Here is a 16,315-nt window from a genome sequence, read left to right as displayed (position 1 = left end):
GGGTTAGGTGGATTGGCAATTCTAAATTGGCCCGTGGGTGTGTTTGTGTGTGTCCTGCGGTGGGTTGCCCAGGATTGGTTCCTGCCTTGTGCCCTCTGTTGGCTGGGATTGGCTCCAGCAGACCCCCGTGACCCTGTGTTCGGATGCAGCAGGTTGGAAAATGGATGGATGTTTTGACAGCATGAGTGGGTTTTAATGTTGTAGCTGATCAGTGCATACAGTACATATTTTTGATGGAATAAATAAAGATAGGCAGCTGATTTGAAATTATGAAATATCTGGTGATTTCAGAAGCACAATATTTAATGTTGCCATCACTCAGCTCCAGGAGTCCAATTAGTGGCTAGTATTTGTACAGGGTTAGTATTTTCTTTCCATATTTGTCTAGAAGTTGTGCTTATTCAGCTTATTTGTACATTTTGACCCAGTATGAGTGAGTGTCATCTTCTTTTTGGGCTAATTCCACTGTGTGTCCTGGCATGGAGAAATGTCAAGGGTGCACCAGGCGAGCAGAGGGGTGCCCCAAGGATCAGTGCTGGAATCTCTCCTCTTCTTCCAATACACCTCATCACTAGGCCCTATCATCCTGTCCCATGGTTTGTCTTATCAGTGCTATGTATACACAGCTATACCAGTTGTTCCATCCAGAGGACCAAACGGTATCAGCTAGAATCTCTGCATGTCTCACTAATATTGCAAATTGGATGAAGGAACACCATCTCCAGGTCAATCTGACAAAAATGGGTCTTCTTGTTATCCCATCTTACCAATCTATTCAACACCCCATCTCTGTTCAGTTTGGTTCATTATCGCTTCCACCTGCCAAGTCAGTGCGCAACTTTGGGGAGGTGATTTTATGACCAGCTAGCCTTCAAAGACCATGTTGCTACTATCTCTCGGTCTTGTGTATTCACTCTGTACAATATCCACAAGATGAAAGCATATCTGACAGAATATGCAGCACACCTCCTGGTCCAGGCTCTGCTCTGCTGACAGAAGTACTAGCATGTGTCGCCAAACCACTGCAGATGATTCAAAATGCAGTGGCACATCTGGTGTTCAATCAGCCAAGGCGGGCACATGTCACTCCTCTCCTCAGATCACTACACTGACTTCCTCTAGCAGCACGAATTAAGTTCAAATCCTTAATGCCTGCCTACAGAGTAGTCTGTGGGTTTTCACTTATATACAAGGAGACACTTGTGAGGTCCCGTGATCCTTCTCAACCATTCAGATCTGCTGTTGAAGGTTATCTGGTAATGCCACTTCTGAGTAGTATCAAATCTCTGCCCAGACTCTTTTCATGTGAAGCTTCTGGCTGATGGAATAAGCTCCCCACCTCCATTCAAAATTCAGACTCCCTCAATGTGTTTGAGAAGCATTTGAAGACTCTCCTGTTTGGTGAATTGCTATCTAAGTGATATTAGCTGTTAGGTTTTGTAAATCTGGGAACTGTAACTAGCTTTTATTTTGTTTTGAGCTCTTGTGGTAATCAATGTTGTACCCTTTGTACACAAGTGTCCTGTAACTCCCAAAAAGTCCCCAGACTGATGTTACTCGATTATGTTGACCTCTATAGTAAGTCACTTTGGACAAAAGTGACTGCTAAGCAAGTAAATGTGAAAGTAAAATGTATATTAGTGTGGGTGTATGTGAGATTGACAGTAAATGTTTCACTTATTATTATTCAGGTTAAAAAAGACTGAGACTTTGAAAGTGAAGTCTAGCCTTGACCAGAACATGCTACAATTTGAAAACATATTACTAATAAAAAAAATAATAACTAAAGGTAAAAAAATAAACATGTTCTTTGCACATAGACTTTCCTTGTAATATTTGATGTGTTTCCTGATCTCCCTTATAGAGATAAAAGACAGCCCAGTAGAGCAAAAATGTCCAAGGCCAGTAGATGAGAAGCATAGCATAGATTAAAACAAGCAGTGATCAAATCCTAATATGTTAATCAGAAATCATGGTCAAAATTCACACAAGATCCTAGTTCTCTAAAGAGATTTAACACCTTAGCTGGATAAACCCAGAAGTTTTGTTTGCAAAATCAAAAACTTGGATGCCAGTAAAAATGACAGTGTGAAGTATTACAAACAATATTGCTGCATCTATGCAAAACCATCCAAAATGGCAGCGCTTGCAATCAAAAACAACATGGTGGTGTGGTGATGTCATGAAATTAAATATAAAAAAATATTAATACGGAGAAAAATAAATATTAAGGGCAAACAAGTGCAGAATTAAACACGGAAAGGAAAAAATGATGAATAACAGCAGACCCCAGAGGTACCCACTGGGTTTCCAGGGATAACAAGCAATACAGATATAACAACAGAGAAAGAATCCAAGTTACTCAAAGGAAACACATTGTCATGAGTATTTTTGATATTGTTAATGATGCATATTTTTTTGTTTACTTATTATTTAAATTTTGATGGAGATGCCATTTTGTGTTTATTGCATTTGGTTGTTTTCGTCTTGTTTACTGTTACCATGACAACCAATGGCCATGTAATTGATGTGACCATGCACGTGACTACATCCCATATTAACTGTCCTAATATTAAAATAACAATAAAGACAGTTACCACCGTGTTTTCTTAAACCTTAGATTTTTAGATTTTTGATCTTTTGCTTTTACATTATGATTTTTAACTTTTATTTTTTGTGTTTACTTTTGCTCATTTTATATCCAGGTTTTGGGTTTGTACTGCCCTTGGTCTTCTGATCTGACTCTTTATTTGTCCTCTGAATAACAAGTCTGTTTTTTCAACTCAGGCACAATGCCTATGAACAATCCTAAGACCCATAACCTGGACTAAATATTAACACCCTAGACCCCCATCATCATGAACCTGTAATTTTTTTTGGACTTTGTATTCTTGTTTGCCCTTTGTTTTAATCGGGGTGGAGGGGGTGAATCTCTTACAAAAGGGATACCATGCAAAAGTCTTGATTGAGATACATTTATGGAAGAACAAATTTTGAAGTGGAAAAGATGGGCCAACTTGTAAATAATAGGACTTGTGTGTTTAAGCATAGCATAGGTCCCGATGTATCATGGGCCCAATTTATTGGGTACATTCCTCAGGCAGAAGGACTGACTGATGGTAAATCAAGAAGAGATTACTTAAAACTCTAAAGACAATTAAATGGGCATTTGTTGAGTGATACAATATATTTAGTGAAAAGTAAAACTGATGTCCACTTGGCCTGAAACAATCCAATCAAATATCTCAGGTCTTGATTTGCCTGGCTTGTGTTTTCATTCCTCTCATGGTGATTACGGGAGGAGAGATTCACCTGAATGCCCAACCTGGCTCCAAAGTATTGCCAAAACCTTGACATGAACTACAAATCGCAGTCTGAACTATGAACTAGAAATTTCTCTAACAAAAATATCTTCTGGATTTCTAGACGTAGGTAAGGAGCTAAAATGTGTCCTATTTTTGAAAGTTGTTAAACTATGACAAAAATGGTAGTTAAACCCCATGATGAAGTCCATGGTCTGCTCTTCTCGGGGTCTACATGGAGTGGAGTGGCTGAAATAAGAAATTATGAAATTATGATTGACCTATCTGGGTGCAGATATAGCCGTGGCCACGTGAAAACACTCAAAATGGAGGACACTTGTGAATAAATACTATGCTCAAATACTGGCAGTGCACTGATGTCACAAAAATATGTATAGAAAATACAAACCTGAAGAAAAATTAATATATAGGACAAAACAATTGTAGAATTACATTTAGGGAAAAATGTTAAGATTCACAACAAAAAGGGTCAAATTCTGTTTTGTTAGGTTGTGTCTGTGTTTGACCCTGATGTTATTTTCTTTGTTGTATAAGTTTGACTTGATTGCATGCAATGTTATTTCTTTAAATAAAATAAAATAAAAAAAGATTTACAACGCATAGTAGAAGTAATATTTCAATGACTGGATAGTCATTTCATCTAAGACAAAGACTGGCATCCTATCATGGGTTTTTATTACTGGCTTGTAGCCAGTGTTGCTATGTTCCAGGACCTCTAAAATGGACTGGGAAGTTTAAAAAAATGGATCAACAAATTAATTATTGGTTATTTTTAAACTTTCAGAATGCAGCTATCTACCGATTGTAAGGCTCAAAATTACTTTAACTGAACACATTGCCAAGAGGAGATCTCAGATGCTGGCTTCATCTTTCACTGTTACATTTTACTGCCAGCAGGAAAAAAACATCCATCCATTATCCAACCCGCTATATCCTAACTACAGGGTCACGGGGGTCTGCTGGAGCCAATCCCAGCCAACACAGGGCTCAAGGCAGAAAACAAACCCCGGGCAGGGCACCAGGCCACCGCAGGACACACACACACACCCCAAGCACACACTAGGGACAATTTAGAATCACCAATGCACCTAACCTGCATGTCTTTGGACTGTGGGAGGAAACCGGAGCACCCGGAGGAAACCGACACAGACACGGGGAGAACATGCAAACTCCACGCAGGGAGGACCTGGGAAGCAAACCCAGGTCTCCTAACTACATGGCAGCAGCACTACCACTGCGCCACCGTGCCACCCAGGAAAAAAACACATAAAAAAAAATAAACTGAATGAAGAAAGAGGTTGGTGGCAGGATGGAGACTCAGACTTAAAAGTCTTCTTAGGCAGAAGATTGAAACTAACAATTTTGTTTATTCCAAAGCATGCCCTGTATGAAAGACAGAAACCTAGGGAAGGCCTTACTGGGGTCTCCTAGACAAGACAAGGACATCCTAGAAGAAATATTCCTTAGTTTTGCAGGAAAGGGAGCTCTGAAAATAGGTGCAGTGTAGTAGTGTATGTAAAACAGAAAAATGTTTCAGTCAAATTGCAATTGAACATTAATTTTATTGGGAATAGAGTTTTCAGTTTTATTTTAAACGCACAAGAATTTAACCAAATCTATGTTTTATAGTTATAAAAATCTGAATAAAATGTTCGTAATAGGAGAATATATACAGTATATATGAATTAGTCATGAAACAGAAGACATTACAATTAATACATGTGCTAACTGCCTTTAAAAGTTAAAATTATTGTTGTACTGAAATCAAAATGAACATTGGCTCAGAAATTCTGATAAATACATATTATCTTCAATTGTGAATAATTCCACCATTACTTAAGGTCAGAGTTTGATTAGTGCCACAACTTTAACTGTCATAAGCTAAAATGTGACTTTCCAAATTAAAGACTCTTCATGCGCCACATTTCTTGAAAGAAAACACTTTAAATGAACTGACCTTTCTGAGGCTGTAGCCTTTCTTGCTCGTGTTTGTGTAAAACAGAACACTGAAAGCACAGCTTTTTATTGCAGTAAGTGCAGAGGCAGAGGGACGGCCTGCATTCTTCACAGTCGGTACAGTTCTGAAAGAAGGAAAAGCCAGGATCACAAGTCATTCTCTTTTGATCAGAAGACTCATAAAGACAAAGCTGAGCTCACATTACAAAAACAGGTTTACCCTTGAGGTTACTGAATGATTCTCCTTCAATAAATGCTTCCGGTTCTTTTGGAGTCAAAAGATTTCAATGCATTGCATTAAACTACAGATAATGACCAATAGATTTCTAAAACTGTGATTCTGAAATGTAAAATCTCTGAAAGTAATAACATTGCATCTCAAGTAGTTATTAAATATTTTTCACTTATTAATTATTAATTAGTGTATGATTTTTATTGCATCAAAAAGTTTACAAGAAAGAAAGATTGTGCAAAAAATACTAAAATATCTGTATTTAGAAAGATTAAATTACATTGACAATAAAATACAATGTGGGAAAACTGAAAAAATTATTGACCAATCCGATTCATAAATATCTAACATTTTGATACTGCAATCAGTTCTTCATAGCATTTTTGACCAATTTATTCACAGTTTAACATAATATGCATATCTCTGAGGATTGGAAACTCATTCAGACATGACAGAGTGCAGATTCCATATAGACAGTACAGCACAATCATAATCTACGGTGTCTCTTTATTATCCTTAATTCATGCAATAGTTCATTGCTCATCTGTTTGTCCATCCCTTCCTCCAACGATCCATTTTTCTACCAAATTTAGAACATCTTCCAGTCTAGGGTTGTGCTAAGCAGGAGGCTAGCGTGGGTGCAAGGCAGGAGCAAAACATATTCACTCTCATCTGGTGTCTTTAAATTCAATTCAATTAAATTAATAAAATAAGTTACATTAAATTGAATAAAATTAAATTAATAATTAATTAAAATAAATTAATCTGACACATGCATCTTTTAAATGCAGGAGGAAAGCAAGAGTGTCCAGCAAAAAAACAATGTAGACACAGGGAGAACATGAAAACTCCACACAGACCGTGTGACCTGGTGGGGAATCAAACCCACCCTCCTGAAGTTGGGAGGCAGCAACAGTAACAAAATGCATCACCTTGACATTCCCTCTGTGAATGTATTGCTTTTTAATTTTTAATTTTTCACTAATGGAATAATTTTATTGCATATATATATATATATATATATATATATATATATATATATATACAGTATTCTCAAAGGTATTTTGTTCTGCACTATTTTTTATAAGTCAGTGCAGACATGTCACTTATCCATTTCTCAAACTTCCTTTCTCCATCAAAAGATTACAGGCAGCAGAAGCTACCCCAGCAGCACAGGCACATGTAAGAACCCAACCATAAACGATTTTGCAGTCCATCACACAGTGCATCCACACCCACACACACACACCGCACAGAGAAGCAAACTAGAGCTACTATACAAATTTTTGGGACGTGGCAGGAAACCAGAGCACCCCAAGAAAAGCCAAGATGATACGAGGAGGACATTTGAAATCTGCCCAGACTGTGACCTTGCAAGGTGTTCCCCAGGGCTGTGAGCTACTAGTGCTAATTACTGCCCCACCATACTACTTCTCCAAAATGTTATTAATGTGCATTAATTTAATATCTTGATTAAACTCGGTTCACATATCATTCTTGGTAAAGAAATAAATCAAATATTTAAACAACAAAAAAAATTCATCGGGTACATATGCTATAGTTCATTTCTTTAGAAATCTAACAAACAAATACAATATTAAGACATTTAGAAAAAAATAGCTGATTATCAAATGGGATTTCATCTGGAATACACAGTACATTTACATCAGCCTTTAAAGTACCCGTCACACTCACCGTGTTCATGTTAGATTATGTGCTTGAGCGTTTTAAGAAGACAGTGCTTGGGTCTTATCCAGGGATGAAAGTCTGGTTGCAGGAAAGGCAAGATATGAAACTTGGTAAAAACCAAAGTAAGAAAGTCAAGTTTATCTGCAGCAGGAAGTGAAAAAAACCACTCATGAACGTTAGGGGGGGTCTGAATGGCTTGTTATTCCGATGTCATCTCTGCATCTGAGCTCTCTGGTGCAATTTTCAGTGAGCCATCTGTTTGTTAGAATATGAAAGAATTGTTAAAAGCACGGTAAAAGAAACAACTTGACACCTACACGTTAAAGACTTTTCTTTGAAAGCCATGCAGTGGAGGAAAGCAAGCCATAAGACTTTAAAAGCTGAAGGCACTATGTTTTTGTACTCTTTGATAAAGCACTTGCTTGTGCAAAATAATTCAGATAGTCCAACTTTAAAATAATTCATGCTGGGGACAGAAACAAAACAAGGTGTAAACACAGAAAACACATATAAATTAGCTTTGTGGCAATAAAGACTAAGACAAATAATTTAGCTTTGCTCACAGAGGCACTAAAGACTCCTGTTACTCCATTCCCTGCCATTCATGATTCTTTCCAGCCATATTCCTTCATACTTACCTGCCAGCTCCAAGCTCCTGCAGGTTGGTACTACAGCTTTTTGAATGTACTGCCTTATTTGGTTACATGTTGCCCACATCCAACTCCAAACACTGTGGGCAGCCATACAATACTGCCACCTGGTGGTGTTAGTGGTCACTGCAACTATTCCAAAAATGTATTTATCAGATTCATTCTACATAAATCCTTTTACTTACTACTTCATCCCCAAGCTGACAAAACTTGATTGCATCCAGAGTCTGAGTATCTCTTGCACACTTGTGCCAGATGCAATCCATGGCTGCAGCTTGTGTGACGATGGTCACTTATTAATATGGAGTTACTTCTCCTACTTTACTGAGACCCTAGTTCTGAGAATCTGTATGACACAGCTACTGCTTTTTAGAGGCGACATCTTGTCCACAGTACACTTCATATGATCGAAAGTATGGAAGATAGCATTGGTCAACAATAATTTTATCCCAAGGTTTATGATGGTATTAGATTTTGTTTCTGTCAGGTTTAGTTTTCTTGGGACATCTCCTTCATATTTATCATTTAGTGTTTGTTTACTTAGGGTAAAAATATTATTAACTAAATATTTTTTTTTTCAAATAATAACCACTAAAATATTTTCATTAAAAATATAATAATGTTTAGATTCTCTTGTTCATTAACTCCTCAAAATCAAAAATATTAGTAGAATATCCATGGAGATCTAAAGGTGACTGCAATTTTGCTTGGCCTGCCATTTGGTTAAACTAAATTCTATTGTTTTTGTGTGTGGGACTATAGGTACAAGATCAACTACTATGTTCTGAAAGAATAGCCACATTTGTGCCCATAAACAGCCTACTTGTTGACTCTAAAAAATGTATCTGCCTCCTCTGTATATCAAACTAGTACTTAAGAAAAACTTTGTTTAAAGCAATGAATAAAGCACAAATGGATTTGTGTACTTGAGAAATAAATTTCAATGGATGCCAAGATTAAGGAATGCATTTTTGCATCCATTCTCAGATCAGAGAAATGTTAAAAGATGGGAGATTTGAAGAAGAATGGAATGATGTTGAGAAAGCTGGTGGAAAAGTGTCTCAAAAAGCTTTTTGGAAAATCATAAGGCTGAAATCGAAATAGTGAGAGGCCTTCTCAGGTACAAACAATTGGGTATAATACGTCATTCAATTCTTGGACTGTCACTTGGACTTTTTCCATGCAAACCGTAATGCAGTCAGTGATGAACATGGCAGGCGATTCCATCAGGACATTTCCAACATGGAAAAACATTACCATGGCCAGTGGAGTCCTAGTATGCTGAATGACTACTGCTGGACTCTTAAGAGAGATGTTCCTCGACGTAAAGTAATAAAATGTATTATTATTATTATTATTACTGCAGAAAATCAAACATGGCTAAGTTTTAAATTATATGTTTTTTACTTTAATAAATATACAAATATATGACATTTTCAAATTTAAGTTGCAAGTCACTCAAAAAATGTACATAATAGAGAAATTCCAAAAACACATTTGGATTCAGCACACAAAATATTATAAGATTAAGGTATTTTGATCCTTAAAACAAAAAATATTTTGTTGACTAGTGATCTACTTGTGAAGAAGAAATAAATATATACAGTGTACTGGTTATAAAGGTATCTCCAGCAAGAAACATCATTGTTAGTTGCATGAGGTTATCAATTACAAGGACAAAACCTTTGCCACTTTGCTGAATAATCCAAGACTAACAAAGTGGTTCTCCAACAAGTAACGACAGGGTGTCCCAAGAACAAAATGAAATATGAAAAAAAAATGACAGGCAACCTAATGAATTCAAAGTTTCACCAACCTTCAGGATATGCATGGATTCAAGGTCCCACTAATACTTTTTATGGTCTGAGCACTCAACAATCCAACTCTCCAGAGTCAAAGGACTGGAGGCACAAAATCAAAGAGGTGGAAACCAGCAATGTTCAACAATTCGAAATCTGTTCCTAGTGGGACTTATCTGAGCTTAGGGTCCTTAAGCTCTAAACAGCCAGGAAAGCTTCCACAAAACAACATGAGCTGATAGCATCCTAACTGGAAACGCCAAGCAAGGTGAAGATGAATTAACAGTTCTGAAACAAAGAGGGAGTTCCTAATGTCCTTCAGACATGCCACAGTTGTCACAATATTAAAATAAAGGAAGTAAATTATAATTTAGAAATTACATAGGCATTGCCCTGATGGCCATCATTGGCCTAATCACTGCCAGAATCCTACTGAATCATTTTCTTATTCTGGATGGGAAATTTCTCCCAGTATCACAACGTGATTTCAAGCTTTCAAAAGATATAACCAACATTAATTTCACAGCTCATCAACACCAGGACAAATGCCATTAATAACGCCAACTTCTCAATGTGATCTGTGTTAATCTACATAAAACGTCTGAGACAGATAGTTTCAAGCCATCTTTTAACTTCTTCATGATGATAACTTGACAGAAATGCCCAGCATTAGGTCCACAGTTCGAATGTCAGGTTTTATTTGATTATAACTGCATGCAAGCAGTGCATTGGATTTCTGATTCACGTTTGCTCATTCAGTAACAATACAAAAAAGGATAAATAACTGATAAAGTATATACATTGAGTAAATATATGAATTGCAATGATGTGAAAAGTATGCAGTTTTAATAATAATACATTTTACTTGCACTAAAACATTTTACATGCATATTTAAAGACACTTAAAATTACAATACAAGGTAAAACCCATATAAAATATAAATCTATGATATTAAAATTAAACAACTAACACAACAAATGTATATACAAATATAACATTAGACAGGATATTATTTTTGATAAAAAATATCTAGTTCAAAAAGGTGAAATGTACATTTTTTAAATAAAGAATTGGAATCCAAAGATCAAATACTAAGGGACAAAATTCCTTAGCTGAAGGAGCAGGTTGAGAAAAACCTTGATGTCCATGGAGAGAAAGTGGACTAAAACAAGTGGTACAACAAAAAAGACCACAAGAAGAGGAGTGCTGTGAGCAGGACAGCACGTAAATAAGGAGTGGTTTATAAATGAGTACAAAAATCTTATAGTAAATTAAATATTTAACTGAAAGCCTGTGCAGTTTATGTAGAACATGGGTTATTGTTATTATGAGCCTTAATTTGAATCAATAAACAGAATTCTGAACTAATTTTATCATGTGTAGCCACAATACAAGTCAGTAGGACATTACAATAATCTAATTCTTAGGTGTTAAATACACAGAATAGTCTTAAAATTGCAAAGTGAGACATACAAGAATGAAGTATTGCTTTGTTACAAAGGTGATAAAAGTAAATATAACATGTAATATCAACCTGGGACTGAAAGTCTCTTAATTTAAGAGTGTAGAGGAACTGAAGTGCCATTGATGTCAATGTTAACATGGCCAAAGGTTGGCTACGATGAAAATTACAGAGGTGTCACCCTAAACCCTTGGGGAGACGGTGTGTCAGCCAGAATTTAATATTACTGAGGGACCTAACCACAAAGAGGAAGGGCAAAACATTACAGGATGTTGCAGAAAGTTAAAGCTGAGTGCATTAAAGATAACAATGAAACGGAATAACAAGGTGATGCATAATTGATGCAAGAGGAACAAGGAAAGTAATAAAAAAACAAGAGGCCAGATACTGATTCCTGTGGTACACCATGGATAGCAAGTGAATTGTAAGAACTGCAATGATTCATCTGAACAAATTGTTAATTAGATAGGACTAAAATCACGAGTAAGCAATGCCAATTATAGTCAAGGAGGACAGGTATTCCAATACTCATGTGTAAGGAATAGTAACATATAAGGAGGCTTAGTATTCTAGAATAAGAAGCCCAAAGCAATGACTCCTTCTAAAGCTGGTCCAAGTGCTAGGTTTAGAACACAAACTGGATCGAACAGGCTACAATTACTTATTAGCAATCAGGTAGTTCTGTAGTTGGGAGTTACATGTTCTAAAATTGTGGCAAGATAGGGAAAATTGGAAATAGGAAGATAACTGCGTTTATCATTTTAATGACTACTAGTATTTTTATAACAGATCAGGAACTACACCTGAAGAAATGGAAACGTTAATCATAGCAGTGAAGAAAAATGAATAAATTTAAGACAGTGGAAATAGGGTCAAGTTGACATTAATTAGATTTATGAAACAACCATGAATCTTATTGTTAATCCAATATACAGAATAGGGCTGACGTTATTACGAGCCCTATGAACCTTTATTAACTGGAGAAAAACTAGAAAGGTAGATTGTGATATGAGAAACAATTTTCATCTAGGATTTAAATGAAGGAGACGGGTTAAATGTTTTTTCAAGAGAACAGGAAACCTTTGACTTAATAGCAAAAAGACATTTATAGCGAGACTTTGGAAGCTTATTGACTATTGAAAAAAAGAGTTTTGGGATTTTCCTGACCAGTACTGTTGATAGTGGATTAATAAGTACATATTGTAGATAATAATACTTCCTTATAGGAATACTGAACCCAAAAATGATCATTTTTGATGTGTTACCTGGGCCATATGATTTGTAGTGATGACCAAAATGTATTTTTAATCTCATGTTTTCATAAGAAATGTCATAGCAGAGGTCAGTACACAAAGAAATCCATAACAATAGTTTACACTAAACTCGAAGCTGGTAAACAAAGCTGGGTTACAACCAGATTCTAGTTCTATATGTGCAAAGCATTCAATTATTCAACTTAAATCATTCAACTTAAAGACACCAATTGATTGCAACTAGTGCGGAATGCACTTAACTAGGAAAAGAAAATCTGAGCACATCTTTCCAGTTCTGATGTCACTACATTGGTTACCAGTGCCATTTAGAATTGACTTTAAAATACTGCTTATGGTTTACAACAGGCATGTCAAACACGTGGCCCCCGGGCCGCATGTGGCCCGCAACAGAAATCTGTGCGGCCCGCATGACAGATCCTAGTTAGCACTGAACTTGTACAAAATGATTACTATCGTTTGTGATTGAATCATTTTGCATCTTCGGTGTTACTTATTGACTATTCTTACTTTTGCCTTCTGACAAAAGCGCGTTTTCCCATGGCATTATGGTACTGGAAACATCATCTGCTAGTATAGCCACGAGCCTTGACCAAAGTTAATGAGCCGCAACATCACAACTGAAGTGCTAGGCTGCAGCAGGGGCAGCCTTAGGCATGTGCAAACTGTGCACCTGCACAGTGCCGCCAAATCCCAGGGGCCGCCATGCCAATATATATTGAATATAAAACAGAAAGAGAAAATAACGACACAGCTGACGGCAATGTGGCTGAAAAACATTGTGTCTCTTGTTAATTAGTATGCTGTATTTACAAATGTCGCTAGAGTTGGAGCAGTAAGCTATATGTAGTATTATAATGTTCTGCCGGAATGATAATATCATGGGCCGCCACTTGGTTTTCAAGTTACGGACACGCGTATATAGAAGCGTGTCATGAGCACAAGGCAGCTATGCAGTGTCCGCAACGGATGTAGCCATCCGCTGTGCATAAGATACGGTATTGACATTGCCAGGCGAAGGAGCCACCGATTCTTTCTCTGCTCAGGGCCGTCACGAGCCTAGAGCCGCCCCTGCTAAGGCTACACTACTGACTGGGATGCTGAGACTGGCCACTGGGCAGAACTGACCATCACAAGTAGTAATAGCCCGCATATTTTCACGTTTTTTTGCTCTAGTTTCATGTAAATTTGTGCTAGTATTGTAACGAACAGTTAGTGCAGACTACAGCTGAAGATCTGAAGTGGACGTGAGAAGTTGGTAAGTTGTTTATTAACATATTTTTGTGATTTTGAGTTTGTAAAATTATTGTAGGTCAGGTGGCTTTTTGCATATCGGCTTATTTTACAATATAAACTTTGAAGTAAACTTAGTAAAGTAAAATTTGATTTTTGGAGGATTTGTTTTCCAACTTGAATTTCTGAGCAATGAATTCAGTGAGCATTTTCGTGATGACAGTTCACACAAACAGGGCATTGTGCTGTTCTCTTACAACGTTGAGAATGCGCCTGAGAATATCCAAATGGAATTGAAGTGCAGTCAGATTCTATTCTGAAGGCAAAATACAATGAAGTTGGTGTGCCAGGCTTGTATGCTTACCTGCCACCCTCGTATGTGCAGATCTGTAAGTTGGCATCGAGAGTACTGTCAATGTTCGGAAGCACTTACCTTTGTGAGCAATTGTTTTCGTTAATGAAAGCTACCAAACCCCACATCGCTCGAGACTTACCGTCGAGCACCTTTCATCCCTCATAAAAGTTGCAGCTGCACAAGATTTCAAGCCTGATATTGACGAACTGGTTACTAACAAGAGATGCCAAGTGTCGGGACAAAAGAAATAAATCTCACACTGTAAGGCTCCTATATAAGCAATGAATATAATATAATGAATATAATATAATAAGGACCTACCTAGCTAAGAGGCTAAGACTCTAATTCTACACTGTTGTATGGAGACTGTATGAAAATAAATTGCTTTTCTTTAAACTTTAAACTTTAAGTGTTACATTTTTTAAAGTTTTCAGTATTGGAAAGAAAGCTACAGTAACTTTGTATAATAGTATAATAGTATTTGTTACAGTGTGGCCCGCTGACGCACATATGGCAGTTGAAGCGGCCCACCAATGGTAGTGAGTTTGACATGCCTGGTTTACAAAGCCTTAAATAATCTCGCTCCATCCTATATCTCGGAATGCCTTTCACCTTACACTCTAAATCATAACCTTAGATCTTCAAATGAGTGTCTGCTTATAATTCCAAGAGCTAAACTTAAAAGAAGTGGTGAGGCAGCTTTCTGCTGTTATGTACCTAAAATCTGGAATAGCTTATCGATAGAAATTTGCCAGGCTAATACAGTGGAGCACTTTAAAAAACTGCTAAAAACCTGTACTAATCCCTACTTTCGCTGCTGTTCTTTTTTCAGTTTTTCTGTAGTGGTGATCTGCTCCACCACCACATGATCAAAGCACCGTGCTGTACCTACACTGATGGATTGAAGGCCAGATGTCCACATGACCATCATCGTCTAATTCTTCCATATGAAGCCTGAAAACCATGAGGACTGATTGAGATCATTTATGTTAGGTAGAATGCCTAGAGGGGGCTGGGTGGTCTCATGGACTTGGAACCCCTGCAGATTTTGTTTTTTTTTACCTCCAGCCGTCTGGAGTGTTTTTTGTTTTTTCTGTCCTCCCTGGCCATCGGACCTTACTTTATTCCTTGTTAATTAGTATTGCCTAATTTTATTTTTATATTTTTTCTTTTTCCTTTCTTCATCTTGTAAAGCACTTTGAACTACATCATTTGTATGAAAACATGCTATATAAACAATTATTGTTGTTGCTGTTGTTAAAATATTTTATTGGTCACATTTATCTCATTTAAAATTGTCCAAAATGTATCTAGGCTAAGATTCAACCTGTGAACATTGCAATCTAGCTCCAGCCTCACTGGGCCAGATGTTTTGGGTGTGTACTAAATTAACATCATTTTGGACAAAAATCTTTGAATGTAATTGTAATTAATTATTATTATTATTATTATTATTATTATATCAAACAGCCTTGGTGTCACAATTACTTCTAACCCATTAACAGCTGTGTTCGGTATACTCCCAGATGGGCTTAAAGTGGAGAAGGACAAACAAATCACAATTGCCTTTACCTCACTGGAAGAATCCAAACCCACTATCTTTAATTCAGTGAGCAACTGATGTCCAATACCATCTGAAACTGGAAAAAATGAAATTCTCACTCACGGGATCTGTTCAGAACATTTTTTTAAATATGGCAGGGTCTAATCAATAACATTTTACAACAATCTTCTATATCGGGGAAAATAATACTCTTCCTTTGTTCCTTGCTGCCTCAAAGATTTGCTTTGTTGGCTGGCTCTCCTCTCTTTTTTTTCTTTTGGATAGGGGTTGAATTTTGGGTTTGTTAAATTTTGATTTGATTGTATGGATTGTTATTTGCTTTTAATTAAAATTAATAAAAATAAAAAAGAACCAGATTCTGTAATGAAAATATAGTTTTAAAAAAATTAAAGACTCTTGCAAAGTCTTCTCTTTATTGTCACAAAGTTCAGATGCGTCTAAAACAGAGAGATGATCTTATATAAGGTGGCTGCTCTTACATCATACAATGTCAGTCAGTATCGAAGCAATCGAGCATTCCAAAACGGTACTGATGACGAAAAATAGTTCTGCTTTATAAAAAATAAGAGAGAAAAGAAACATACTGCAACCAGGACTAGAAGATGAGAGAGAAAAATCCAATTCTTGGAGAGGGTCAAATCTAGAAGAAACTAATGAGTACTTTATCACCAACACCTTGTACAGAATACACACTAAAACATGGCATATGGACAAAGCTAGAAATGTGTGTATGTACAAAAAAATCTTCATGCATAAAACTGTGCATAAGCAAAGTTCTAC

General features: G+C 36.7%; 1 protein-coding gene across 4 annotated transcripts in view; it reads right to left on the bottom strand.

The window, feature by feature from the left end:
• trim66 (tripartite motif containing 66) overlaps nt 1–16,315 on the bottom strand; it is a 155,886-nt gene that overhangs the window by 93,840 nt on the left and 45,731 nt on the right. For 3 of the 4 annotated variants that reach the window (XM_051923663.1, XM_051923664.1, XM_051923666.1), the window contains exons 2-3: nt 7,207–7,455; nt 5,281–5,404 (exon numbers count right to left, since the gene is read on the bottom strand). In XM_051923663.1, the coding sequence (XP_051779623.1) occupies nt 5,281–5,404; nt 7,207–7,215 (133 nt within the window). In that variant the 5' untranslated portion in view covers nt 7,216–7,455. Of the gene's footprint in view, nt 1–5,280; nt 5,405–7,206; nt 7,456–7,763; nt 7,852–16,315 lie in introns of those variants that run through there. The other variant, XM_051923665.1, reaches the window with a different exon arrangement.

The sequence above is a fragment of the Erpetoichthys calabaricus genome, chromosome 2 (genome assembly GCF_900747795.2).
Source record: "Erpetoichthys calabaricus chromosome 2, fErpCal1.3, whole genome shotgun sequence".
Classification (NCBI taxonomy): Eukaryota; Metazoa; Chordata; class Cladistia; order Polypteriformes; family Polypteridae; genus Erpetoichthys; species Erpetoichthys calabaricus.
This window is presented reverse-complemented; position numbering and strand designations above follow the sequence as displayed.